General features: G+C 37.7%; 1 protein-coding gene across 1 annotated transcript in view; it reads left to right on the top strand.

Annotated features, from left to right (window-relative positions):
* Rnf17 (ring finger protein 17) overlaps positions 1-26,478 on the top strand; it is a 108,808-nt gene that overhangs the window by 30,589 nt on the left and 51,741 nt on the right. The window contains exons 7-15 of the mRNA XM_040740720.1: positions 1,633-1,804; positions 5,248-5,324; positions 5,520-5,594; positions 9,556-9,860; positions 11,512-11,601; positions 14,196-14,354; positions 21,418-21,607; positions 22,557-22,725; positions 25,638-25,828. Coding sequence (XP_040596654.1) covers positions 1,633-1,804; positions 5,248-5,324; positions 5,520-5,594; positions 9,556-9,860; positions 11,512-11,601; positions 14,196-14,354; positions 21,418-21,607; positions 22,557-22,725; positions 25,638-25,828 — 1,428 coding nt within the window. The remainder of the gene's footprint in view (positions 1-1,632; positions 1,805-5,247; positions 5,325-5,519; positions 5,595-9,555; positions 9,861-11,511; positions 11,602-14,195; positions 14,355-21,417; positions 21,608-22,556; positions 22,726-25,637; positions 25,829-26,478) is intronic.

Here is a 26,478-nt window from a genome sequence, read left to right as displayed (position 1 = left end):
TGTTCCTGAGCATCTCCTATGCTTTTCCACTGTCTAAGATCTAAGACAAGAGATCAGTCCTTCAGACAGCACAAAACAATCTTAACTAATATCATTAATCAGGTCTGTTGTTCTCCCTCTGGTTGGAGTTGAAAAATTGGGAACTGTATTTCTGCTTCCAGAAGAAGCCACAAAATTTCTTTTAAAAAGTACTATTTTCCAAAGTTCACATGAGATGCTTTTAGCCAATTTGTTTGTTTGTTTGTTTGTTTCATATGTCCATGGCGGAATGAGACTTTCTTACTCCTTTCTGACTTCATTCTGTGTGTATGTGATCTTTTAGGAACTTAGTACAATTTAACAAAATAGATGTTTCCTTTAAAGAAACCACTTTCAAAAATTATTTATATGTCACCAAATGGTTTGATGAATATCTGTTTACCTTCAAAACCTAGCTCATTTTGTTTATTGTTAGCAAACTTCCTTTGCTAGAAGCTAGATTTGATTTGCAAAAAAATAATGAGAGATCATTGTGCTTAATTACTAAAATACCTGCATTTTTCAGTTCAGACCTCTTAAATTGCTATAATGAAATAATTCCACCGTAGAGAAGAAAAAAAGATTTGAGTAATGATGTGTAGCTAGTGAAGTTATAACTATTTAACCATGCAAGGAGATAATCTTGAATATTATTTTTAATTGGTATCTAACTTCTGGTTTGGTACTATTTTTACATCTTATAATATCCTGGACTATGTACCTATAGTAATATTTAAATGTGCAATTAAACCTTTGCAAAAAGTAAGTACATATATGTTGTTGTAAGGGCACAAAAGACTATAAGAAAGATACAGGCGGAATTTCTCCTAGTTAGATATAGTGCTCTAAAGTCTCCTCCATGTCTATGATATAATTGTCTTTTAAAATACTTTTTAAGACTAATTTTTAAAATTATTTTTAAGATTTATTTATTTATTAAGTGTGTGAGTGTTTTGCTTGGATGTATGTATATGTACCACATGTGTGCCTAGTTGCCTAGAGCCCCATGGGAGGTGAGGAGAGGGATTCAGATGTCTTGGTACTGGAGTTAGATTCAGTTGTAAGCCACATGTGGGTGCTGGGAACTGAACCCAGGTCTTCACAAGAGCAGTACTAATTAACCACTAATTAAGTCATCATTCCAGCCTCAATTATTTTATTTTTAATTTTATATTTTAATTATTTTTTACTGTGTTGGGACATGTGCATGTGAATGCTAGTGATCACAGAGGCCAAAATAGGGCATCAGATTCCCTGGAACTGGAGTGATAGGTGGTTGTGAGTTGCCTGACTTGGGTGCCAGAAACTAAACTAAACTGATCCATCTCTCTAGCCCCTTTGTTCTTTATTTACACATGGATTTCAATTTGTTTGAATGCCACATTTAGCCACATTATATGTTCAACTTAATAACATAAGCTTTTCAGATGCTATTCAGTTAGAGCATGCTTCTTTTAACCATATTATTTAAATTCATCATCAGTGAAATTATTATTTTAGTTAAATTCATCACTTGGTGAAATTAGAAATACTATGTAATCATAAATTTATATTTATATAAATGTTAGTAAACTATTATAAAACTATTATAAAATAACTTTGTCTTAAATGAAGGAAAAAGAGTTTGTGTGAAGAACTTGTAAAACGTACAGATGATTACTTATCAAAATTAGCAACAGTTAAAAGCTACATTGAGGAGAAAAAAAATGACTTGGATGCAGCTATGAAGATAGCAAAGGAACTCAAATCAGCACCTTCTCTGAGGACCTACTGTGACCTGACGCAGGTAATTTTAGTGTTCAGTGTGAATTAGTTCTGGGGTGGCTTATACATACTTCAGAACATGGGCTTGTTATGTAGGACTCAAGAAGAGTTTTTCAAATTACACTAAACTCTACAGGTGCTCCTTGATTTGTGATGGTATTATAGTCTGATAAACCTATGATAAGTTGAAAATATTATAAACCAAAAGTGTTTTCAAAACCGATAACCTACCAAATAACACAACTTAACAGCAGTGTTCTGTAGAAGGTCCATTGCTTATTCTTTCGACCCCGTGATTCTTTAACACTGCCCGATATTGTAAGAAAGGAGCAGACCACAAAGGCAAAAGATCAAAAATCAAATTATGCTTCCAATTGAATGCATGCTGCTTTTGGAATATTGCAGTGCATACATATATTTTTAAGACTAAGGAACTGTCTTTGTTGGAAACTTATACTTCTTACGTGTTGAATTCTTTCTTCTTTTTTGTTTTGTTTTTGACACATAGTCTTACTATGTAGCTCTGACTGTCCTGGAACTTAACTATGTAAACCAGAGTATCCTCAAACTCAAAGAGATCTACCTGTCTCTGCCTCCTGAGTGCTGGTATTAAAGGCAAGCACCACTACACCAGGCAGCATTAGAATTCTAACATACACTCTGTTCCATTCATTTAGCCTTCTATTATTTTTACTGTTTAGAACGCATAATCTGAAAGCAAAGTAGTATGGCAATAAGGTGAAAACTGATGTTTGTGTTACTTAGATTTCCACCACTACAATAAATATTGGAGATAATCAACTTGTAAAGAGAAAGGTTTGTTTTTGTTCACAGTTTTGAAGATTTCCACCCATGATTGATTGGATCCTTTGTTTTGGGTCTCTAGTGTACATCATGTAGGAGGGTATAGCAAGCAAAACCATGTATCTCATGGCCAGGAAGGAAAAGATCAGACACTGTCCCTTTTCAGTGATGTTCTGCCTGTGATCTAAAACCTCATATTAGTCTTTACCTCCTAAAGGCTCCTGACACGTTTGATAGCACCACTCTAGGGTTCTTTAGAGGACACTTAAGTTGCAGGCTATCCAAGCATTCTAAAACACTTGAATTAAAGATAAGGACAGATAAGAGCCATAAACAAAATGACACTGTTTCCCTTTTATGAGTTTATAGTGGAACTAGTGACTTAATTTTTTAAATATCTAATTAAATTACTTATTAATCCCAATAAGGAAAGATGTAGTAACACCTTGTAACTGATTTGATCACATTGATGGACATTGTAGCTTCTATGATTAGATCCAAGGATATGCTGTGTGTTCAAGCTTAAGTCCACCCTTCAGACAAGGAGAGCTTAAATGCTTTCTTTCATTCTGTGATCTTCAGTTGTTTAAAGTACTTTATATCAATGCCATGTGTACAAGACTTTTTAAATTTATCAATTAGATTCAAGTAGCATACAAAACATCAGGTTTGAATATGGTATTTTTAAACATTTGTTTTTATTGAGTCTTTTCCCCCATCCCACTGTCCTTTCTTGTGACTCTCTTTGCAGCAGCCTCCTTCTCACTTTGATGTCCCATTATTCTGTTACCCTTCCACAAATCCTCTAAGTTCCTTTCAGTCCCCACCAACATCCACATACATGCATGCTTTTTAACTTATTCTTTGTGGATTTCACATCATGCATCCTGATCCCACTTATCTCCCCATCCCTTTGCATCTGACTTCTGTCCTTGCAACCTCCCCCTCAAAACAAAAGTGATTTTAAAAGAAAAAACCAAAGACTAAACGGAACAGACAAAAAAATCATATCATAGAAGCTGTAATGTGGCCTGTTGAGTCACACAGTTTATGCTTCAGTCTATTTATCTTTACTGGTTCAAGGCCTCTGGCTTTTGATATACTATCAATAATGGACTCTTAGTGGGACTCCTCTTGGATATCCTATTGTTGTCCTGTGTCATGGAGATTCTACAGTTTTGGATCTGTAAGTTTGGCCCTCTTATATATTTCCAACAATTCATAGATGTGGTAGATGTTGGGATGGGCCAACTCATAGCCCTGGTTCTGGGCTTGGGTGGTAGCTGGGTTCGTCAGTGTACTAGCTTTTCTTCGTCATCGCTTCCCCAGGTGAGCCAGCTTAGGTAGCTCACCCAGCTCAGCTTGCAGCAAGGAGCAGGGCCAGTTAGTTCTCCTGTTCTCGGGTCCTCAGATAAGGCTCACCCATACTCAAACCACCAAGGCCAGCTCTGCTGTTTTTCCCAGATGAGGTTCAGGGTCCTCTCTCCTGATTGCTCCAGGAGGAACAGAGGTGATGTCAGCTCTCATGATCTCATGTCCTCAGTTCTGGTTCACCCCTTCCACACCTCCACACCCCCAACTCCACCACAACAGGGTCAGCTGTAGTGTGCTTCCCAGGCTATGGTGCAGGGCCGGCTCCCCTGTGTGCAGCAGCTGGTGACAGGCAGAGCTAATTTTCTCATTCTCATGACCCTGGGGCCAGCTCTCTCACCTGTCTTGACTTAAATTTTTAATTCAAGATCCCACTTCTCACCAGGCATTGGTGGTGCACACCTCTATTCCCAGCACTCAGGAAGCAGAGGCAGGCGATCTCTGTGAGTTTGAGGCCAGCCTGGTCTACAGAGCGAGTTCCAGGACAGCCTCCAAAACAATACAGAGAAACCCTGTCTCGAAAAAAACAAAACAGAATCCCATTTCTCCTGTCTTTTTATGCCTTCAGATTGTACAAATCAGGAAAAAATTGCTTCATTCATCTCTTATCTTACAATCTTGTGCCTAGAGAGAAAAGTTGTGTAAAATAGAAATGTCTTTCTTATAGCACACATTGGCAGGATAAGATTAACAATCCTCTTTGCTAACTCTGCTTCATTCTCTAAGGGTGGGAATCTACTCTGTTAACCTTTGTGTTCTCAGAGTCTTATTTCTTATAAACAAACAAATGCAAATGATATACTGAGGTACAGAACTGATTTATCATTTCTAGAGTATCTAACTTAAAATGAGAATTTGCCAGTATCTTGTTCCTGATTCTACCCTAACTGTAATTCTAAAAGCAGTATGTTTGTGTGCAAGGTTTTGAAAACATAGTAATAAAATGTCGTCTTTACTCTGGCAAATTTAGTTAGGAAGATGAAACAAGGATAGGAAGTATTTGACAATAGTACTGGTGCATAATGAATCTGATCAGAATATTCTGTATCTGGATAGTTACATTCTAATTCCTTGGTGGTGGTGTCTGTTAATGTATGTCTCTAAACAACTTTAAACTCCTTAGAGGATGTTGTAAGCATTGATTTCTGATCTTTACTTTGGGAGCATAAAAAAATAACCTTAAATGTATCAATTGAATACCTAAAAGATACATTTTCCTTCTAAAATCCTCTTAGACATGTTTTAATAAAGAAAGTTCACACATGAAGGATACTTCTCTTTTGATTTCAGATTATCCGGACCTTGAAGTTAACGTTTGAAAGTGAATTGTCACAAGTTAATTCCATAATCCCAAGGAACCCTCCGAGGTGAGTAAGTCATGATTTAGGAGACCATACCAAGAGTTATTAAATAGCACGTGATTATAATTTAAAATTTTGGGTCATACATGCTTCCTAAAGTAACAACCAAATTGAAATAATTGTAATTTGTGATAAATTATTTAAATGAACTCTTATATAATAAATTTATAAGAACATTTATTTATGTACTAAATCTTTTAGGTTGAATATTGATTGCAGTGAGATTATCTGCATGTTCAACAGTATGGGAAAGATTGAATTTGAAGATTCAACAGAGTAAGTGTTTTTAAGAATGGCAAATTGCTGTTAGTATTTGATAGTGCCTAAGTCTAAGAGACTAGTGAATGTTTAATTTAATTCAAGAGCTAAAAATTATCTATAAAGCTATATTTCTATAGTTAATTTCTGTTTGTAGTGCTTTAAAAAAAACCTGGAAGAGATTAGTGACTTACATGTTGAAGCTCTTTGAATTTCTTTAGTCAGCAAGCACTGAACACTGATTTTTGTGCTAGACCCCAGCATTCTATAAGATAGTAAGATAAATAGAGAAATTACATTGCATAAAATAGAAATTAAAAATAAAATGTTACCCGGGCGTTGGTGGTGCATGTCTTTAATCTCAGAACTTGGGAGACAGAGGCAAGTGGATCTCTGTGAGTTCGAGGCCAGCCTGGTCTACAGAGCTAGTTCCAGGACAGCCTCCAAAACAATGCAGAGAAACCCTGTCTTGAAAAAACAAAAAAAAATGCATAATGGTTCTGGTAGTAGATGTAAACAGTAGAGTTACTGCAAAGGAATGGAATGATTATTTCTTCTTGGGACAAAAGAGAACTTGGAAGAGATTTTATTTTCATTGCCTGTGAAAGATAAGTGGCAAGTAGAAAGGAGAACAAATGGAAAGTAGGTGTCTGAGCAGCATATAGGCAGTGAACTAGCGTGCCACATTAGAAAACCTGCTACCGTTCCATTCTGTGTATCGCTGTGTGCTTATAGAAGCTAAACCTAAAGAATGCTGCTGTGCGACACATTTAAACTTTATTTTTTATTTACTTGCTGTTCAGTATGATAGCTACCAATCAGGTGTTGCTTAAATAAAGCACAAGTTAACTGAGACTGAATAAAATGACAGATTAACTTCGTTGGTTTTATAAGCCAAATCACTTAGTTGTCACATGTCTTAGTATAGTCATGCTGCTGTAACAAAATGCCTGAATAGAAATTTGTTTCAAAATCAGGACACTGACAAGTTCATTGTCTGATGAGAATCCTAGTCTCTGCTTCCAAGATGGCAGCTTACTAGCATGCATAAAGCCCTGGATTCAAACCTTAGTGCAAGGAGGGTTGGGTACCTTCGGTATTTCTGGATTCACAGGATAGAAAAAAATGGAATGAACAAAATAGGGAGAAATGTTGTAGCATCATTTGACAGAACAATCAAGGGCTCAAGATAGTTCTTTCCATTTTGTTGTTTTTGTTTTTTGTGACAGATTTCTGTATGTAACCTAAACTGGCCTTGAACTTAATTGTGTAGCAATAACTGGAGTTACAGATGACTGTGAGCTACCTGATGTGGGTGTTGGGAACTGAGCAAAGGTCCTTTGCAAAAAGTAGTAGATGCTCTTAACTGCAGAACCATCTCTCCAGTCCCCTGGGTTACATTTTAAAAAGTTAACTCTGGCTAGGTGTGCATACCTTTCATCACAGGACTAAGGTAGCAGAGGTGATCAGAACTATGTGAATTTAAGGCCAGCTTGATCTACCTAACAAGTTCCAGGCCAGCCAGAGCTACATAGCACGATAATCTGCCTTACAAGGAAATAAAAACTGTTTTGCACGTACACACACACTTAGGAATACAGGAACAAAAACCAGTTGAGAAGGGGGATAGTGGATATGTTCACTGTATTGTTTATTGCCCATCTGAGGAAAAAGGTGAGGGAGCACTTGAGTAAATGTGCTAAAGTTTAAGGCAAGATCTTGGACTTGATTTAGGTTATTTATGTTGGTCTCTTTTTCAAATATTCAAACAGAAGTGAGGACCCAAATTATCAGGAGTTTGTTTGTTTGGCATAATAATGGATCAGTGTCTTGGCTAGTCTTACTGTCAGCTTGACATAATCTAGAGTCATTGCCTAAATGGTCTGAGAGCATATTTATGAGACATTGTCTTTATTAATGGATGTAGAAGGGCCCAGCCCACTAGGTTTCACTGTTTCTAGTCCAGTGGGTCCTGGGTTGAATAAAAAAGATAGTTAAGAATGAGCCTACAAGGGCCGGGCGGTGGTGGCGCACGCCTTTAATCCCAGCACTGGGGAGGCAGAGGCAGGTGGATCTCTGTGAGTTCGAGGCCGGGCTGGACCTCCAAAACAATACAGAGAAACCCTGTCTCGCTAAACCAAAAAAAAAAAAAAAAAAAAAAGAATGAGCCTACAAGTAGACTAACAAGCAGGTTTCTGCTTCAAGCTCTACTTGGGTTGTGCTGACTTCCCTCAGTAATAGATTGTGACCTGGAAGTAAATGCCAAACAAATCCTTTTCTCAAGTTGTCTTTGGTCAGAGTGTTTTATCACAGCAACAAGAAAGGAAACTAGCACAAATGACATCAGACCAAGATAGCAGGTTATTCTCTTTGCCACAGGAAGACCTTGCTAGAGGATCATGGGTGACCGGTCTTCCCATAGGCAATGCCTTGGGCTAGTTTTGGGGACTTCCACGGATAACCAGCAACCTTTTCAGGCAGTATGTTCTTCTAGATAATTTTAGAACTTGAATATGGTTACTATCAAATTTCTCAGGTAAAAACCATTCTGCCTCTTCCTAGAAGTCTTTGCTAATCTTTTATTGATTTTAAATGACTATGCTGAGTTAACTTTAGAATTTTCTGAAGGTAAGTTCTATAAGCTCTGTATGTCCTAATTTTTAAATGACAGGTTTGCCTGAGGAAGCAGGTATTCCAAAGGTCAAGGGTAATGCTCTGGAAAACATTTAAATCTAAAAAAATTAAAATGACCTGAAAATAAATAGATAAGACTTAGATGGTGCATGGAGAGAGACTGAAGGCAAACAAAAAATGTGTTCCTAGTGTCAAATGCATACCTTCTGTTGAAAGGGGCAGGTAAACATGTGTTGTTTCTCTATTTGGAAATTGACTCACTAGTATTTTGTGAAGAAATAAAATCCATCATGAGCTAACCAAAATGTAATTTTTATGAAATCATTCTCTTGCATTTTAAGATTTCTAATTATAAATTTGATAGCCTAAAAGTGTCTGGATGTGAAAAGAAGGCAGAAAAATAGGGAGTATGACTGAGGAGATAGCTTAGTCAGTGAAGTGCTACTGTGCAGGCTCACCATGCAAAACCAAAGTTCAGATCTCAGCACCTATGTAAAACCTGGGCACTGTGGACAGTCCCTGGAACTGCTGGATTCAGGTTCTGTGAGAAAGCTTGTCTCAACAGTAAATAAATAAGATGCAGAGCAGATACCAGATATAAATCTCCAGCTTCCACACAGGTCTGTGGTACACACATGCTTGCATGCACACATGAGTGAGCACACACACACAAGCTAAATAAATATACCACACTTAGAAGATTCAAGTAATGTAACTATGAGCCTGGTGGAAGCTTCTTAAGATTTGTACTCACATTCTTTTCTATACTTATCTTTAAGATAACAAATTAAAGTAAGAAATAATATAATTTAAATGAAATCCTTAAACCAAATCAAAATGACTTCTATGGAAAACCTATAATATTTTAGAATCAGATTATTATGTTATGACTGAAGTTTCCCTCAATTTTTAGTGATTGTACGTATGCCTTCTTGACTCTTTAAAACCTTAAAGCTATCCGAGTGTGCTGGCATACACTCGTAATCTCAGAACTTGGTAGGCTGAGGCAGAAGGACCATGAGTTAGAAACCAGGCAAATCCCAAGCCAACCTGAACGACTTAGACACTGCCTTAAGCAAAATAAAACAATAATCAATCCCCAGGGTTGCTTGGGGCTTTGAGAGAGTTTCTTTAGGGCCATGATTATGTTCTAAAACTAGATTGCGGCAAGGTTATGCAACTCTTTAAGGTTACCAAAAGTCATTGAATTGTGTGGCATATTTCTGCATTATTGAAGCTGTTTACAAATTGATCTTTTGATATGTGTCACATATGAGCAATCAAATGGGAAAGAAATAGCTTGAAGGTCAGGATTAAAGTAGTCATGCTGTGTATTTTTAAACAGATGTTACCCTCAAGAAAATGAAGTTGGACAGAATGTCCAAAAGAAATTTAATAATAAAAAGGAACTTTGTTGTGATGCATACTCATCACTAGACCAGAAAAGGGTGGCTGCAGCTGTCCTGGCTGGTGAAGCATCTGCACCTCATTTGCAACCAGAGACCCCTGACAAGCATTTAGAAGGGAAGAGCAAGCAGCCACAGAAAGAGGTGGTTGTAGTGACGTCTCCCAAGACTATTGCTGTGCTGCCTCAACTGGGATCTAGTCCTGATGTGATAATTGAAGAAATTATTGAGGAAAATCTAGAATGTGAGTAAAAATAGAAATGGAAGGATCCGTTATCTGTAGTTAAAAAGAATTGCTGTCTTTTGTTCATGTCTTAATAAATACATACTTGATCTAATTGTGTACCTCATAGCCTCATCATAAGTTAGAATCTACTGATTCCATATACCTACCTTCACATATTCCAAAGTTGGAAATTTTTGTTTTTTAGCTTTTTACTTATTCATATTGGCTTTGGGGGTGCTGGAGGGGTCTCACACTGACCTAGAATTCACTATGTAGCCCAGGCTAGGCTCCTATTTAAAGCAACTCTCCTGCCTTAGTGACTTGAGTGTTAGGATTGCTGCCGTGGGCCACCAAGCCTGATTTGGTTTTTGAAAGCTGTGTTGGCAAAAGCCTTCAATCCCAGCAGGCAGAAAGCAGAGGCAGGCGGATCTCTGTAAATTTTAGGCTAGGTTGCTATACATAGTGAGCCCAGGCTGAGCCAAGTAGGGCTACACTGTGAGATGCTGTCTCAAAGAAACCAAAAATAGTACTTTTGCAGAGGACAAGAGAACTTGGATTTCGTTCCTAGCACACACATCCAAACATCTGAAGTGCCAGTTCCAGAGGATCTAATTTAAATGAAATCCTTAAACCAAATCAAAATGACTTCTATGGAAAACCTAGACTGACTTCAACAGGCACCAGGCACCCACCATGTAGTACACATAAATACACACAGGCAAAATACCAGTACACATAAAAATAAAGTAAAAATTTTAAATCTAAGGAAAAAAGAAAACTTATGAGGTACAACTTTAATATTTGATTTACTTAAGCAATTTGATATTTTCATGTTATATATTTAGCCTGGTACATATGATACAAATAATGGTAGATGAAATTTGCGAATGCAGTGTTATTATCCTGTTCTTAAATTAAGAATACGTCTTAAATCTTTGTTCAAGATTTATCTGGAGCTAAACTCTTATGAATATAATTTTATAACAACTAAATATTAATTAAATATGAAAATATTTTAATTAAAAAATACATAATATGATGTTTGATTAGACTTAAAGTGTTAGCATTCTATCCATTCTTATGGTAGTGGAATGCTACAATTGTGATTTTACATTAACCATCTTCTTTTGACGATTTTTAACACCGTTGTCTATTTTATTGATTGACTTTGCAGAAGTCTTTTAATTGGAATTTATTTGAAATATTTTAATATAATTTTAAACACAGAGAGGAGAGAAACTGAGATGGGGAGTAAGAGAGACATTTTTAAAAGGAACAGTGGTGCAACAGAGATAATGTCTCAAAAAAGGGACATTATCTTCCTTTAAAGTATCATCATTTATGTTTGAATAATTTGTGATTACCTATCATTACTTTTAAGAAACTTGCCAGCTGAATGGTGGTGGTGCACGCCTTTAATCCCAGCACTCTGGAGGCAGTGGCAGGAGTATCTCTGTGAGTTAGAGGTTATCCTGGTCTATAGAGTGAGTTCCAGTACAGAGAAACCCTGTCTCAGAAAAACCAAAAAGAAAAAAAAAAAGAAGAAAAGAAAAGAAATCTTGCCGTTCTAGTATTTTACCAATTTAATCACAGCTTTTTAGACACTAGTGTCTGGTCACTGTTAACATTAAAAAAAATTCCTAAAGTTGTCTTTTTTATTTTGATAAAGCATGCTTTACAGATGATCCTATGGAGACTCCTGGATACCAAAAAAGGCCTCCTCAAAAGGAGCCGTCTGCTCCTGTTGGATCAAAAGCGGGTATGCTAACAACTGTCCATGCTTGACCCGGTGGCACTTGCTTGATGTATGGTAACTCTTTCCTAATATGCAGGGTACACAAAGTATATTTTACTCTAAATCTAGTTTCCTTTTAATGTTACAAGTTTTTACTACCTCAAAAAGCACTTTAAAAATGATAATGTTTTTCACTGCTATAACCTCTAGTTACATAGTTACTTTGGTTCTTCAAAATTTTGTCTTTTGTTAAATTTATGAGGCAAAGTGATAGGTATCTATATGATATTTTCATACACGTGTCTTTAAATTTAAGACTTGAGACTGCCAGCCTACTGTGTACTTAAACTGTTTGCTTAGCCTTCCTTTAAGAGAACAATGTAACCACCAATCTTTACTTGCCTCAGATTGCCCACACGATCAGCTTTTACAACCTAATATATAGCTATAACCTTAAGTTATGTTCTCTTCCATACCCCTCACCCAGATAATACCTGTGTATCATTTGCTGAAAGTATTAAATACACAAGTTGAAAGCAACCTCCTGAAATCTACCATAAAAGTTGAAAATGTCTGGGCAGTGATGACACATGCCTTTAATCTCAGCACTTGGGAGGCAGAGGAGGATGACCATTTCTGAGAGTTCAAGGTCAGCCTGGTCTGCAAAGTGAATTCCCTGACAGCCAGAGCTGTTACACAGAAAAACCCTGTCTCTAAAAACAAAACAAAAAGTTGAAAACAACATTTATGGCTATTGGTTGATAAAATGATGTTTGTTATTTGGGACAGTTAGGATCAGTGAGAGTCCATGACTTAACCCTTGTAAGACTGTCAGAGATTTCTGTAAAGAATCCCATTCCTCCCCCATGTGATGCTTTCTGTGCTGTCCAGGACATACAGAGCAAACCCTTTGTTAGGGACAGACAAGGATCCAGATGCAGCCATACATTCAGATTCATGAAACAGAAGACACTGGGCGCATGAAATAGAGAATTCAAATCTGGATTCACTCTTGGTTAAATGGCTTCAAGGGGAAGTGCTTTTATTTGTTTCTTCAATTTGACACGGAGGAGTTAGTCACTAATGTATATAATCCTTTCAGTTGTGAGCTGCCATATAGGTGCTGAGATTTGAACCCTAGTCTTCTGGAAGAGTATCCAGTTATCTGAGCTATCTCTCCAGCCCTTTCTCATCACTATTTTTTAATTGGCTCTATTTTAAAATTCTCAATGGCTATTACTTTCAGTTATTCTGGTAATTCTACTGTTGTTATCCATTTGAGAAATTAATTTAGATGATTATGCAAGACTAAGACCACAGACTACCACTTGTTTTAAATCTTCTATGTGGAGGTAGGCCAGCTTCTTCACCAAGACCTTAGATTTCTTTTACCCAATTCTTAGTCTTCATATAGATAGTCTTTGTAGTTCATACTAGGTAGCACAAATGGTCTATTGTTCAGTTTCTGCCATATAGCTATACTTGGTTATATTCAGTTCCAGAACTTATAGCCTTTGTTCAGTAAATAAGTATATATTAAGTAGTCAAAAATACTAAATATATATGAAAATCTTCCTTTTCGAGACAGGGTGTCTGTGTATTGCTTTGGAGGCTGTCCTGGAACTTGTTCTGTAGACCAGGCTGGCCTCAAACTCACAGAGATCCATCTGCCTCTGCCTCCCAAGTGCTGGGATTAAAGGTGTGCATCACCAATGCCTGGCATGAAAATATTCTTAAAGTTATATTAAAAATGTTCTCAGTTGTCTTGCCACCTTTGCTTATTCTGTTTTGTACCTCCTTCTTGTATAGTTTATTAATGTATATTGCACATATACACACGTAATCTTTTTTAATACAGAATGCAACATACCATATATACTGTTTGTGGCATTTCCCCTTAACATAATTTGGAGATCTTTTTATCATAGCAGAAACAATTGGACTAATTATTCCTATATAAATAAGAATTTTCACTATCATTAACTTTCTCTGTTGCATATGTACCAAAGTATGCCCTTCCCTAACTATTGTTATGTAATTTGACTTTGCCTAGGCATTTTGCCTTTTAACTTAGTTTATAAGACCTGGATTCAGAGTAGCCATAAGCTGTATTGCTTTTGTAAGTATTTATATGCACTGACCTGGTTTTGGTGACCTCGACTGGGATTCTAATCATTACCATGGGATTCTAAGGTCCAAGTTCACAAAAACACTGATAAAATAGTTATAGCACATACTGTGACTTTAGAACCTCACATGAACTTGAGTTCCACCTATAGAAAATATTTCTTCAGTTAGACAAGGAATTTGTGTTCTTGTTGCTAAAGAGTTCATAGTGGAGGCAGCGTGGTTCAATGGAAGAGCATTTGCCTAATGTGCATGACAGCCAGGGTCTGTCCCTGGCACAAACACCACACACATGCAAGTGATCTAGTTGTTTTGTTGGAGATTTGGGGTTTAAACTCTTTCCTGAGGCCTAATTATTTTATAAACTCATTGCTACAAGACAGCTTTGCTTTTGTTTATATTTGTTGTTTGTTTGTTTTTAGGAAATTACAGTTGTTTACCTTTTATGGTTATGTTTTAATAATGTGCTTCAAATATGGATTCTTACCCAGGTTGTCCAGAGTTAGTTTTTGTAAGTCATGTAATACATCCTTGCAATTTCTATGTGCGGAAATACTCACAAATTAAAGATGCAACAGTATTGGAGAAGAAGATGAAGCAAGTTTGCAATAAGTGCTTACACCTTGATCCTTCAGACATTTTGGAGCTAGGTAAAGATTCCTCCAGATTACACTATTTTTAATAATTATTATTATTTTTATTTAGGTTAGAAACAATGTTGTTTCACATGTCAATCCCAGCTCCCTCTTCCTCCCCTCCTCCCCCACCCTCCCCACCAGGTCACTCAGTCCCCCACCCAATCTTCACTCCAATACCCAGGAGGGTGAGGCCCTACATAGTGGATCTCCAGTAACTCCATTTCATCCAGGGCAGGGCATAGGCCCTCCCCCCAAGAGTCCCGGCTGAGAGAGCCTCCCATATTGTGGCATGGGCACTCAAGGTATATTTGTACACCAGGGATAAATACTACCCAAGGTCCCATAGATTACCTAGGCCTCCTCACTGACACCCACATTCAGGGGGTCTGGGTCAGTCCCATGTTTTCCACACAGCCATCAATCTGGAGTCCAAGAGCATCCCCTTTTTCAGGTCAACTGTTTCTGTGGGTTAAACCAGCCCAGTCTTAACTTCTTTGCCCATCCGTTCTCTCTTTCTGACACTGGATTCCAGGAGTTCAGTTCAGTTTTGTCTGTGGGTGTCTGCCTCTGCTTCCATCAGTCACTGGATGAAGGTTCTGTTACCTAGATTCTGGCAGAGGGATTCTGTGCTGGCACTCCCCTGATTCATGTGTAAAATCCATAAATGATGGAGTACATACCATGTTTGTCTTTTTGTGACTGGGTTACCTCACTCAGGATGGTTTCTTCTAGTACTGTCCATTTGCCTGCAAATTTCAAGATTCCATTGTTTTTTTTCCACTGAATAGTACTCCATTGTGTAAATGTACTACATTTTCTCTATCCACTTTTCAGTTGAGGGGCACCTAGGTTGCTTCCAAGTTCTGGCTGTTACAAATAATGCTGTTATGAACATATTGGAACAGACATCCTTGTTGTATGAATGTACATCTTTTAGGAATATGCCTAAGAGTGGAATTGCTGGGTCTTGTGGTAGACTGACTCCTATTTTCCTGAGGAATCGCCATACTGATTTCCAAAGTGGCTGTACAAGTCGGCACTCCACCAGCAATGGAGGAGTGTTCCCCTTTCTCCACATCCTCTCCAGCATAAACTGTTCGAGTTTTTGATTTTAGCCATTCTGACAGGAGTGAGATGGTATCTCAGAGTTGTTTTGATTTGCATTTCCCAGATGGCTAGGGATGTTGAGCACTTTCTCAAGTGTGTCTCAGCCATTTTAGTCTCCTTTATTAAGAATTCTCTATTTAGTTCTGTACCCCATTTTTTTGATTGGATCCTTTGGTGTTTTGGGCACTTGCTTGTTGAGTTCTTTGTAAATTTTGGAGATCAGCCCTCTGTCAGATGTGGGGTTAGTGAATATCTTTTCCCAATCTGTGGGTTGCCTTTTTGTCTTGCTGACTGTGTCCTTTGCCTTACAGAAGCTTCTCAGTTTCAGAAGGTCCCATGTATTAATTGTCGATCTTAGTGTCTGTGCTACTAGAGTTAGGTTCAGGAAGCAGTCTCCTGTACCAATTCGTTCAAGGGTACCTCCCACTTTCTCTTCTAACAGGTTCAGTGTGGCTGAATTTATATTGAGGTCTTTAATCCATTTGGACTTAAGTTTTGTGCATGGCAATAGACATGGATCTGTCTGCATTCTTCTACATGCCAGCATCCAGTTATGCTAGCACCATTTGTTGAAGATGCTTTCTTTTTTCCATTGTATATTTTTAGCTTCTTTGTCAAAAAGCAGATGTTCATACATGTATAGGTTAATATCAGGGTGTTGAATTTGATTCCATTGATCTACCTGTCTATTTTTGTGCCAATACCAAGCTGTTTTCAGGACTACAGCTATGTAATAGAGCTTTTGAAGTAAGGGATGGTGATGCCTCCAGATGTTACTTTGTTGAATAAGGTTGTTTTGGCTATCATGGGTCTTTTGTTTTTCCATACAAAGTTGATTATTGTTCTTTCAAGGTCTGTGAAGCATTGTGCTGGGATTTTAATGGGGATTGCATTAAATCTGTATATTGCTTTCAGTAAGTTTGCCATTTTTACTATTCAAGAAGATCTTTCCACCTTCTGCTGTCTTCTTTAATTTCTTTCTTTAAAGACTCAAAGTTCTTGCTCTATGGGTCTTTCACTTGTTTGGTTAGCGTTACCCCAAGGTATTTTATGTTGTTTGTGGCTATTGTAAAGGGCGATATTTCTCTGATTTCTTTTATCGTCTGTATATAGTAGGGCTACTGATTTTCCTGAGTTGATGTTGTATCCTGCCACTTTGCTGAAAGTATTTATCAACTGCAGGAGTTCCCTGGTAGAGTTTTTTGGGTCACTTATGTAAACTATCATATCATCTGCAAATAGTGAAAGTTTGACCTCTTACTTTCCAATTTTCATCCCCTTGATCTCCTTTTGTTGTTGTACTGCTCTAGATAGAACTTCAAGTACAATATTGAAGAGGTATGTAGAGAGTGGACAGCCTTGTCTTGTTCCTGATCTTAGAGGAATTGTGTTGAGTTTCTGTCCATTTAGTTTGATGTTGGCTGTTGGTGTGCTGTATATAGCTTTTATTATGTTGAGGTAAGTGCCTGTTATTCCAGATCTCTCCAAGACCTTTATCATGAAGGGGTGTTGGATTTTGTCAAAGGCTTTTTCAGTGAAATGATCGTGTGATTTTTGTTTCTCAGCTTGTTTATATGGTGGATTACATTGATGGATTTTCGTATGCTGAACCAACCCTGCATGCCTGGGATTAAGCCTATTTGATCATTATGGATGAGTTTTCTAATGTGTTCTTAGATACGATTTGCCATTATTTTATTGAATATTTTTGCTTCAATGTTCATGAGGGATATTGGACTGAAGTTCTCTTTCTTAGTTGTGTCTTTGTGTGGCTTGGGGTTATCAAGGTTATTGAAGCCTCGTAGAAAGAGTTTGGCAAAGACCCTTCTGCTTCTATTGCGTGGAATACTTTGAGAAGAATTAGTATAAGCTGTTCTTTGATTTCTGGTAGAATTCTGCACTGAGGCCATCTAGCCCTGGGCTTTTTTTGGTTGGGAGACTTTTGATAACTGCTTCTATTTCCTTAGGGGTTATAGGTCTATTTAAGTTGCTTATCTATTCTTGATTTAATTTTGGCAAGAGATATCTATCCAGAAAATTGTCCATTTCCTTTAGATTTTCAAATTGTGGGGAGTACAGGTTTTCAAAGTATGACCTGATGATTCTCTGGATTTCCTCAGTGTCCATTGTTATGTCCCCCTTTTCGTTTCTGTTTTTGTTAATTTACATGTTCACACTCTGTCACTTGATAAGTTTGGATAAAGGTTTGTCTCTATCTTATTGATTTTCTCAAAGAACCAACTCTTCGTTACATTGATTTTTCTGTATTGTTTTCCTAGTCTCTGCTTTATTGATTTCAGCTCTCAATTTGATTACTTCCTGGCATCTAATCCTCCTGGGTGAATTTGCTCCTTTTGTTCTAGTGCTTTCAGTTGTGCTGTTAATTCTCTATTGTGACTATTCTCCAGTTTCTTCATGTGGGCACTTAGTGCTATGAACTTCCCTCGTAGCACTGCTTTCAAAGTGTCCCATAGGTTTGGGTATGTTGTGTCCTCATTCTCATTGAATTCTAGGAAATCTTTAATTTCTTTTTTATTTCTTCTTTGACCCAGGAATGGTGCAATTGTGCATTATTCAACTTCCATGAGTTTGTTGAGTTTCTGCAATTTGTGTTGTTGAATTCTAATTTTAAGGCATGGTGGTCTGATAACATGCATGGAGTTATTCCAGTTTTTTGTACCTGCTGAGATTTGATATGTTGCCAAGTATGTGGTCGATTTTTGAGAAGGCTCCATGTGGTACTGAGAAGAAGGTATATTCTTTTTTATTTGGATGGAATGTTCTATAAATGTCTGTTAACCCCAATTGGGTCATAACTTCTATTAGCGCCTTTGCTTCTTTGTTAAGTTTCTATCTGATAGTCCTGTCTAGAGGTGACAGTGGGGTGTTGAAGCCTCCCACTATAAGTGTGTGGGGCTTTATATGTGATCTGAATTTTAGTAATGTGTTTTATGAACGTGGGTGCCTTTGTATTTGGGGCATAGATGTTCAAAATTGAAACTTCATCTTGGTGGATTTCTCCTTTGAGTATGAAGTGCCCTCCTTGATCTCTTTTGATTGATTTTATTTTAAAATGTAATTTGTTAGATATTAGGATTGCTACCCCCACTTGTTTCTTGGGTCCATTTGATTGGAAAATCTTTTTCCAACCCTTAACTTTGAAGTAATGTCTGTCTTTGAGGCTGAGGTTTGTCTCTTGTATGCAGCAGAAGGATGGATTCTGTCTTCAAATCCATTCTGTTAGCCTGTGTTTCTTTATGGGCGAGTTAAGACCATTAATATTGAGGGATATTAATGACCATTGATTGCTCATTCTTATTTGTTTTGGAATAGTTGATGGTGGTGGAATTATATGTGGATTTCCACCTCTTTTCTTTTGGCTGTTGGTAAGGTGGGATTATCTATTGCCTGTGTTTTTCTGGTTGTAGTTAACTCCCTTGGGTTAGGGTTTTCCTTCCAGAACTTTCTGTAGGGCTGGGTTAGTGGATACATATTGTTTAAATCTGGTTTTGTCATGGAATAACTTGTTTTCTCCATCTATACTGATTTAAAGCTTTGCTGGGTATAGCAGTCTGGGCTAGCATCCGTGGTCTTTCTGTGTTGGTAGAATATCTATCCAGGACCTTCTGGCTTTCAGAGTTTCCGTGGAGAAGTCAGGTGTGATTTTGATAGGTTTGCCTTTGTATGTTACTTGGCCTTTTTCCTTTGCTGCTCTTAATATTCTTTCTTTATTCTGTATGTTCAAAGTTTTTACTATTAGGTGGCAATTGGATTTCCTTTTGTGGTCCACTCTATTTGGTGTTCTGTAGGCTTCTTATACTTTCATTGGCTTGTCTTTCTTTAAGTTGGGAAAGTTTTGTTGAATATGTTTTCTACCCCCTTTGAGGTGGATTTCTTCACCTTCTTCTATACCTATTATTCTTAAGTTTGGTCTTTTCACGGTGTCCCATATTTCCTGGATATTTTGTGTTAGGGATATGTTGGACTTAAGATTTTCTTTGGTCGATGAATCTATTTCCCCTAGTGTATCTTCAACACCTGAGATTCTGTCTTCCATCCCTTATATTCTGTTGGTTATGCTTGTATCTGTAGTACCTGACCATTGCCCAGCTTTTCTATTTCCAGCATTCCTTCAGACTGTGTTTTTTTATTGTCTCTATTTCAGCTTTCAACCCTTGTACTTTTTTGTTTCTTGTAATTTTTGCTTTGTCTTTTCCTCTCTTTCTTGCATTTGTTGAAGTTTTTGGTTTGTCTTTTCTTCCATTTCTTTCATTTTTTGCATTTTTGGATTGTTTTGTCCTCCATTTCTTGCAATTCTTGCATTTTATGGATTGTTTTTTCCTCAATTTCTTGTATTTTTTGGTTTGTTTTTGCTTCCATGTCTTTAAGGGATTTTCTCATATCTTCTTTTAGGGCCTCTATCATTTTCATGAAGTTGTTTTTAAGGTCTTTCTCATCTGCTTCTTCCACAATGGATTATTCAGGTCTTGCGGATGTAGATTCTCTAGTTTCTGGCGGTGTCATATTGGTTTTTCTGGTGGTGGGTATGTTTTTGTATTTTCTCCTTCCCATCATTTCTTCCTGTGGGTGCAGAAGGAGTCTCTTCCTCCCCTGGTGGGTATGTGACCACAGTTCCTTTCCAGCAAGTGGGAGCAGGTCCAATACCCTGGTGGCTTTCCTGTTGCATGGATGGAGGCCATCCTAGTATGGGGACCTTAGCAAACTCTGGGTAGGCTGGAGCCTTGCCTCGCCTGTCCCGTGGGTGGAGACTGGGACTTGGAAGCTGGCAGTCTCTGGGCAGGCTGAATCCCGTCGGACTGGGACCTGGCTCTGCTGTGCTCAGTCTTCAGGTCTCAGGTGTTTTTGCCCAGACCTCCCAGAAGTTAGGCTTGCCTCACCTCCCCTGTCCCATGGGTGGAGACTGGAATTTGGAAGCTGTCAGTTTCTGGGAGGCCTCCAGATTAAACTATTAAGGTTGTTTAAATACTGTAATATTTGGTCAACCTACATAGACTTGGTAAAAGTTTTTTTTAATATTCACATAAAAATTTTGGAATTATTTAACATAAATTATTTAGGTAAGTTAGCTAAATATTACAATCAGATCTTGACACAGTTTAAAGTATAACAGCTTCAATATCTTCAATATAAAGTGAGCTGCTCTTTCAATTACAGAGCCCATGACAGTTTCTCTAGACCTTTTCAGAATAAAGGACTGTTAAGAGAATGGGTTCCAACTTACCTTATTTCTCCTACCTCACTGTGGCTTGAGCTAGACTTGCAGCCTCTCTCTGTTCTGTTGGGATAGACAAGAAGTTAACCCTTTCCTTTCTACCATCCAGACCATAGCCAATGTTCTGTAATAAGACAGATATACAGAGAAAAGAATAAATATATTAATGTACATAGGACCTACAAAAAAGGGCTAGAGGGCTGAAGCTTAACCAATTCTTAGAGACGAGAGAACCAGGGGGGAAGAGAAGGAAGCCAGAGCCATTAGTAAATTATTGCAAATGCAGTGTCTTGTGCAAACAAAGCCGGTCAGGCAATCTCTGAGAGCTGACCTGGAACAGATGAAAAGCCTATCTATGCTATGTGATGGATTTTTACTGTCTTCTTTTTTCTGATGATTAATCTTTTCTTTCTTTCTGAACATTGCTAGAACTTTGAGACGATCCTATTATTTTAGAAGTTCTCTTAGATAAAGAAACTTTGGGGAGGCAGACCTTATTTTTGCTTGAAGGAAAACCCAGGGAAGGTTAGAGAAATCTTGGGTCCTGGCAGTTTGTTTTGCTTAGTATGTTAAAATGATACATTTGATATACCATACTTGACATCTCTATATAATTTAATAAATCAATTAATTAAGATTTCTTAGTTGGAAAACTAAGATACACATTTGTAAGTTAGAGCTTTAATTGAGGTCTTTTTTCATAAATGCTAATGATTTGTCTCTTCTGTTATGTAGGTGCAAGAATATTTATCAACAGTATTGAGAATAGAATGTGGTGTCGAGGAATTATCACTGAAATAATTCCAACAAAAACTAAAAGTTTAAGAAAACCTTGTAGTCCAACCAAATTTTCAGTCTGTGAAATTTCACTAATACAGATATTCATGGTAGATTTTGGAAATTCTGAAGTCCTGATCATCACAGGGTATGAATGTTTGTAATTATTTTATGTTCTTGTCCTGCTTAGAAACATTTATGGGAAAGAGGATTAAAGAAAGGAAGGAAATTAGTAATAGTTAGAGTTATTATTGTTCACTTCAAGGCTCTGCTTTATTTTTTTGCTGTATATTTGTCTTACAAAGTAAGTTAAATATTGTCCTTTATCAGTATTATTAAAAAAGGAACTTAAAAAAGAACTTTTTTATGTGCTCTAGATGCATATCTTGTCTCAGAGCAGGGGATAATATACTGATGTTTCTAAATAAAGTGTTAATAGTTAGCTACAAGTGACTGACTAAATTTTAATCTTACCGCTATAAATTCATTAAACAGTGTTCAAGAGTCATGCTGTCTAACTCACTATAGGTATTCAAAACTCTTTTCCTAGGTCTTAGGAAAAGAAATTGAAATGGTTTTGTAATGAGAACCAATATGTCTGTAGCATGAGTACTTTATTTAATATTCACGGTTTTATAAATATGAATATATATACATATATATACATATATGAGAAGGTGGGTCATTAGTCTCTTTAAATTTAAATTGAATAAATTCAAATAAAGGTAGTCAAGATTTAATTATGTGTAGTAAAATAGTTTCTGTTTAATAATTAAATAATAAGATTATTAATAAAAATATTAGTTTAGAATATACATTTCTGCAAGATTTAACTTCAGGTAGTTATCATTAGAAGTACATACCTTGTAAAGGAGAGAAGATGTTCAAAGATTGAAACAGTATTTTTTAATTTATGTTTCTTGAGACAGGGTCTTACTGTGTAGCACTGGCTGGCCTGGAACTCATTATATAGACCCAGGTTGGCCTCAAATCAGCAGAGACTCATCTGCCTCTGCTTCTATCTCCTGTGTACTGAGATTAAAGGCATGCCCCTCCATGCCCAGTGAAACATTATTTTCAATATTACTTCTTCCCAGAGTTGGTGACACACATATGCAACCAGAGCATGATGGTGAACAACATATTACACTAAATGACTTGTGTCTGCTTCTAAGGAAGTCTGAACCATATAGTGAAGAACTGTTGAAAGACATCCCACCTTTAGCACACCTGTGTTCCTTGAAAGACATCGTTCCATACAATTCAGTAAGTGGGGTGGGAAGTGATTCTCCCTCAAAGACTGTTGGAGTTTTTGTCGTCTTGCCAGTGAAATTGCTGAGCTAGTCTGAAAGAGCCAGTTAATCTTGAGAAACACATTCTGCTTACTGTTAGTACCGTAAACCTCTGCTTCCATAGCTGAAAATGGTTTAGTGAAAATTTGACTTCAAGGAAGTTCATATGAACATAATGAAATATCCAAGTAAAACACTACATTTCAGAGTCAATTTTGTAGAAAGACACCAGTTAGCAAAAAGGTCACTGTATATTTCTAGACATTTCCCCCTCCATCTCTGTTTGTTTGTTTGTTTTGTTTTGTTTTTCAAGACAGGGTTTCTCTGTATTGTTTTGGAGGCTGTTGGTCCAACCCGGCCTCGAACACACAGAGATCCGCCTGCCTCTGCCTCCCAAGTGCTGGGATTAAAGGCGTGCGCCACCACTGCCTGGCCCTTCTCTGCATTTTATTCATGGCTCGTGTAGCATTTTGTTTGGCATTATTTGTGAATCTTTTCTCCAAGAAATTCTAGGAGATTAGAATTGTATATAAAAGTATACATGAGGCAGTTGTTCTGTTATGAGGTCTATGAAAGCAGAAATATGTGTCTTTGTTCATCATTGTATTCCCAACACATAGCAGCTCCTCTTCTACCACATAGTAGGTATTCAACTATTAAACAACGTTGAGCAGAATAAATGATGGATTTTTTTGTTTATTTGTTTTGGTTTTTCAAAACAGGGTTTCTCAGTGTATCCCTAGCCATCATAGAACTTGCTGTATATCCTAAGCTAGGCTTGAATTTAGCAGTCCACCTGCCTCTGCCTCCCAAGTGCTGGGATTAAAGGCATGAGCCACTATAGCCCAGCTTTGATTTTTTTTTAAGAAATTGAAGCTAGAAAGACGAGCCAGCAGTTAAAGCACCTGCAGAGGACCAGAGTTCAGTTTCTAGCAACACATCAGTGTTATTTTTATTGTTGTTTTTACTGTTTTCTGTTTTGTTTTGTTTGAGACAGGATTTCATGTGGCCTAGGCTGGCCTCAAACTCCTATGTAGCCAGGATGACCTTAAAATTCCAGTCTTCCTACCCCTACCTTCTGAGTGCTAGGATTATACAGCTGCCCTAGTTTGATCTCTGCTGCTGTAATAAAACACTGAACAAAAAGCAACTTGGGGCAGCAAGTGTTTATTTGACTTGTACTTTCAGCTCACAGTTCATCACTGAGGGAATTCAGAGCAGGAACCTGAATACAGGACTGCTTGCTATTCGAGACAGCATTATTTCTGACTAGGGAACAAACTCAAGCTAAAGAAATGCATGGAACTAGGAACCATGGAGGATGCCCATGCTGTTTTCTCTCTGGCTTGCTCACAGGCTCATGATTATTAGCTAACTCTCTTAAACAGCCCAAGACCACTTGTCTGGGGATGGTACTGCCCACAGTGGGTGGGCCCTCGGGCATTAATTAAAACTCAAGACAGTCTTTAACAGACATGCCCTCAGACCTACCTGATTTAGGCAACCTGAACTGAAGTTTCTTCTCTCTATGACTCTAAGGTGTGTCAAGTTGACAAGGCTAGTCAGGATGGGTACATGGCCAAACCTGGTTCATGTAGTACTGGGTTGTGCTAGACAAATACACTGCCAACTGAGCTACATCCCCATACATCAGATTTCATTTCTTTAGTTGAGGAGGGGGTCCCTGCAGGTTTTGTCCAGCAAAGAGAACCACTCAAAGAGGTATGAATGTAAACCCTGTGCAGATTGACTTCGTCAGACTTCAGGAAGTCTAATAATAGGTGGTTTATTCCCAATGTATCTAAGTCCAGTATAGTTCGGAAAAAAGTTTCCTGATGTAATACAATCCCTAAGAGCACAAGGAAGCATAATTACCTTGAAACTCAACCCCGGTTATATGTCATTTTTTTCCAAGAAGGTGGGTTCCAGAAATAGGCTAACTGTGCCAGCTCAAGGGACTAAAGGTATGTCCTGGTCTTGATCTTACCGACAGCATTGAGGTCACTTGGGCTATTAGCCACCTCTGGTCCTGGTTGTGGGAGCTTGGGGAGCCTCTGGCTACCAGGGTCATTTAGATTAGTAGCCACCTGATTGTAAGACTTAATATGGCCTGACCCAACAGATAACACAGATCACAAGGCCATTTATCACTCCCAATTCTTAGCTTTCTAGATTGAAGAACAGGTTTTTCATCTTTCCCATTGGAAAGGCAATTCTTTGTGCTTAACATTCCTGGTTTCTCTGGAGATCTGTGGGCACAAGTATCTTTGTGCTATGCTACCAACATTTAGTGTCCATTATTTATTTAGTCTCTATTATACTGTTACAGTAATGTGGTCTTAAATTCAGAATTCAGAATTACCTTTTGAGGTTTTGTTATTTAAGTAGAAAATTCATGCTCAACATTTTATTTTAAAGTCATTATAATTTTCATTAATGTTTTTGTAAGGTGTATTTATATTATATTTATGAATGTTTTCCCTCCATGAATGTAGGTGTATGCCTGGTACCTCTAAAGGCACCAGATTCCCCAGGAACTAGAGTTGCAGATGGTTATGACCAACCATTGTGGGTGCCGGGACCCAAACCCCAGTTGCAAGAGCAGCAAGTACTCCAAACCACTGAACCATTTCTCCAGCCCCAATTCTAAAGTGACTTATAAACTTATAACTATCTTAAGTTGTCTCTGTAGATCATATTACGCCTACATTTACACATATAGACTGTTCTTGGTTTACAGCCTCAGCTGTTTCCTAAATGCATGTGATTGGTTAAGGGCCTTTATTTAACGTTTCAGGTGGGCTGGTGCAAAGCTACACCTAGCACTGGAACATTAGACCAAATTGTAATTACTAACTACTTTGGAATTTTATTTTTTCCCTATAGAGTGAAGGCTGGGAAAAGGAGGCAAAAGTAGAATTTTTGAAAATGGTAAATAACAAGGCTGTTTTAATGAAAGTTTTTGGAGAAGATGATAAGGTGCTTATTGTAGATCTACAGAAACCACCAACAAATAAAATCAGCAGTGATATGCCTGTGTCTCTCAGAGATGCATTGGTTTTTATGGAACTAGCAAGGTGAGTAACTTGCTAAAAGTGAAATATTATTCAAGATTGAAGTTATACGGGCTTAAGAAATGGCTCGGCAGTTAAGCGCACTAGCTGCTCTTATAGAACACACAGAGTTTGATTCCCAGCACCCACGAGGCAGCTCACAATTGTCTGTAACTCCAGTTCCAGTGCCTCCTTCTGCTCTCCTCAGATAACAGATAGACACATGGTACATATACATACCTACAGGCAGAATATCAGAAACATAAAAGTAAATCTTTTTTTAAGATTATAGCTATAAATAGGAAAAGAAGGGTTTTAAAAATAAGGGAATCTGGCCCAGACATGTAGCTCACTTGTTAGCATGTTGTCTGTCTAGCATGCCCTGGATTCAATCCCTAGCACTGTATGAACCAGTCACAGAGGCACATTCTGATAACCCTAAGACTCAGGAGGAAAGGCAGGAAAATCAGAAATACAAGGTTATCCTTAGATGAGTAGCAAGATCAAAGCCAGGATTAACTGTCTGAGCCTCTGTCTCAATTAGTGTGATGATGATGATAAAAATCATGGACTCATACCAGAGAGGTGGCTCAGTGGTTAAGAGAATATGCTGTTTTTACAGAGGACCCTGGTTCAGTTCCAGGGACCCACATGGCTCACAACCACCTGTAACT

This window comes from Mesocricetus auratus, unplaced genomic scaffold (genome assembly GCF_017639785.1).
Source record: "Mesocricetus auratus isolate SY011 unplaced genomic scaffold, BCM_Maur_2.0 Super-Scaffold_100707, whole genome shotgun sequence".
NCBI lineage: Eukaryota > Metazoa > Chordata > Mammalia > Rodentia > Cricetidae > Mesocricetus > Mesocricetus auratus.
This window is presented reverse-complemented; position numbering and strand designations above follow the sequence as displayed.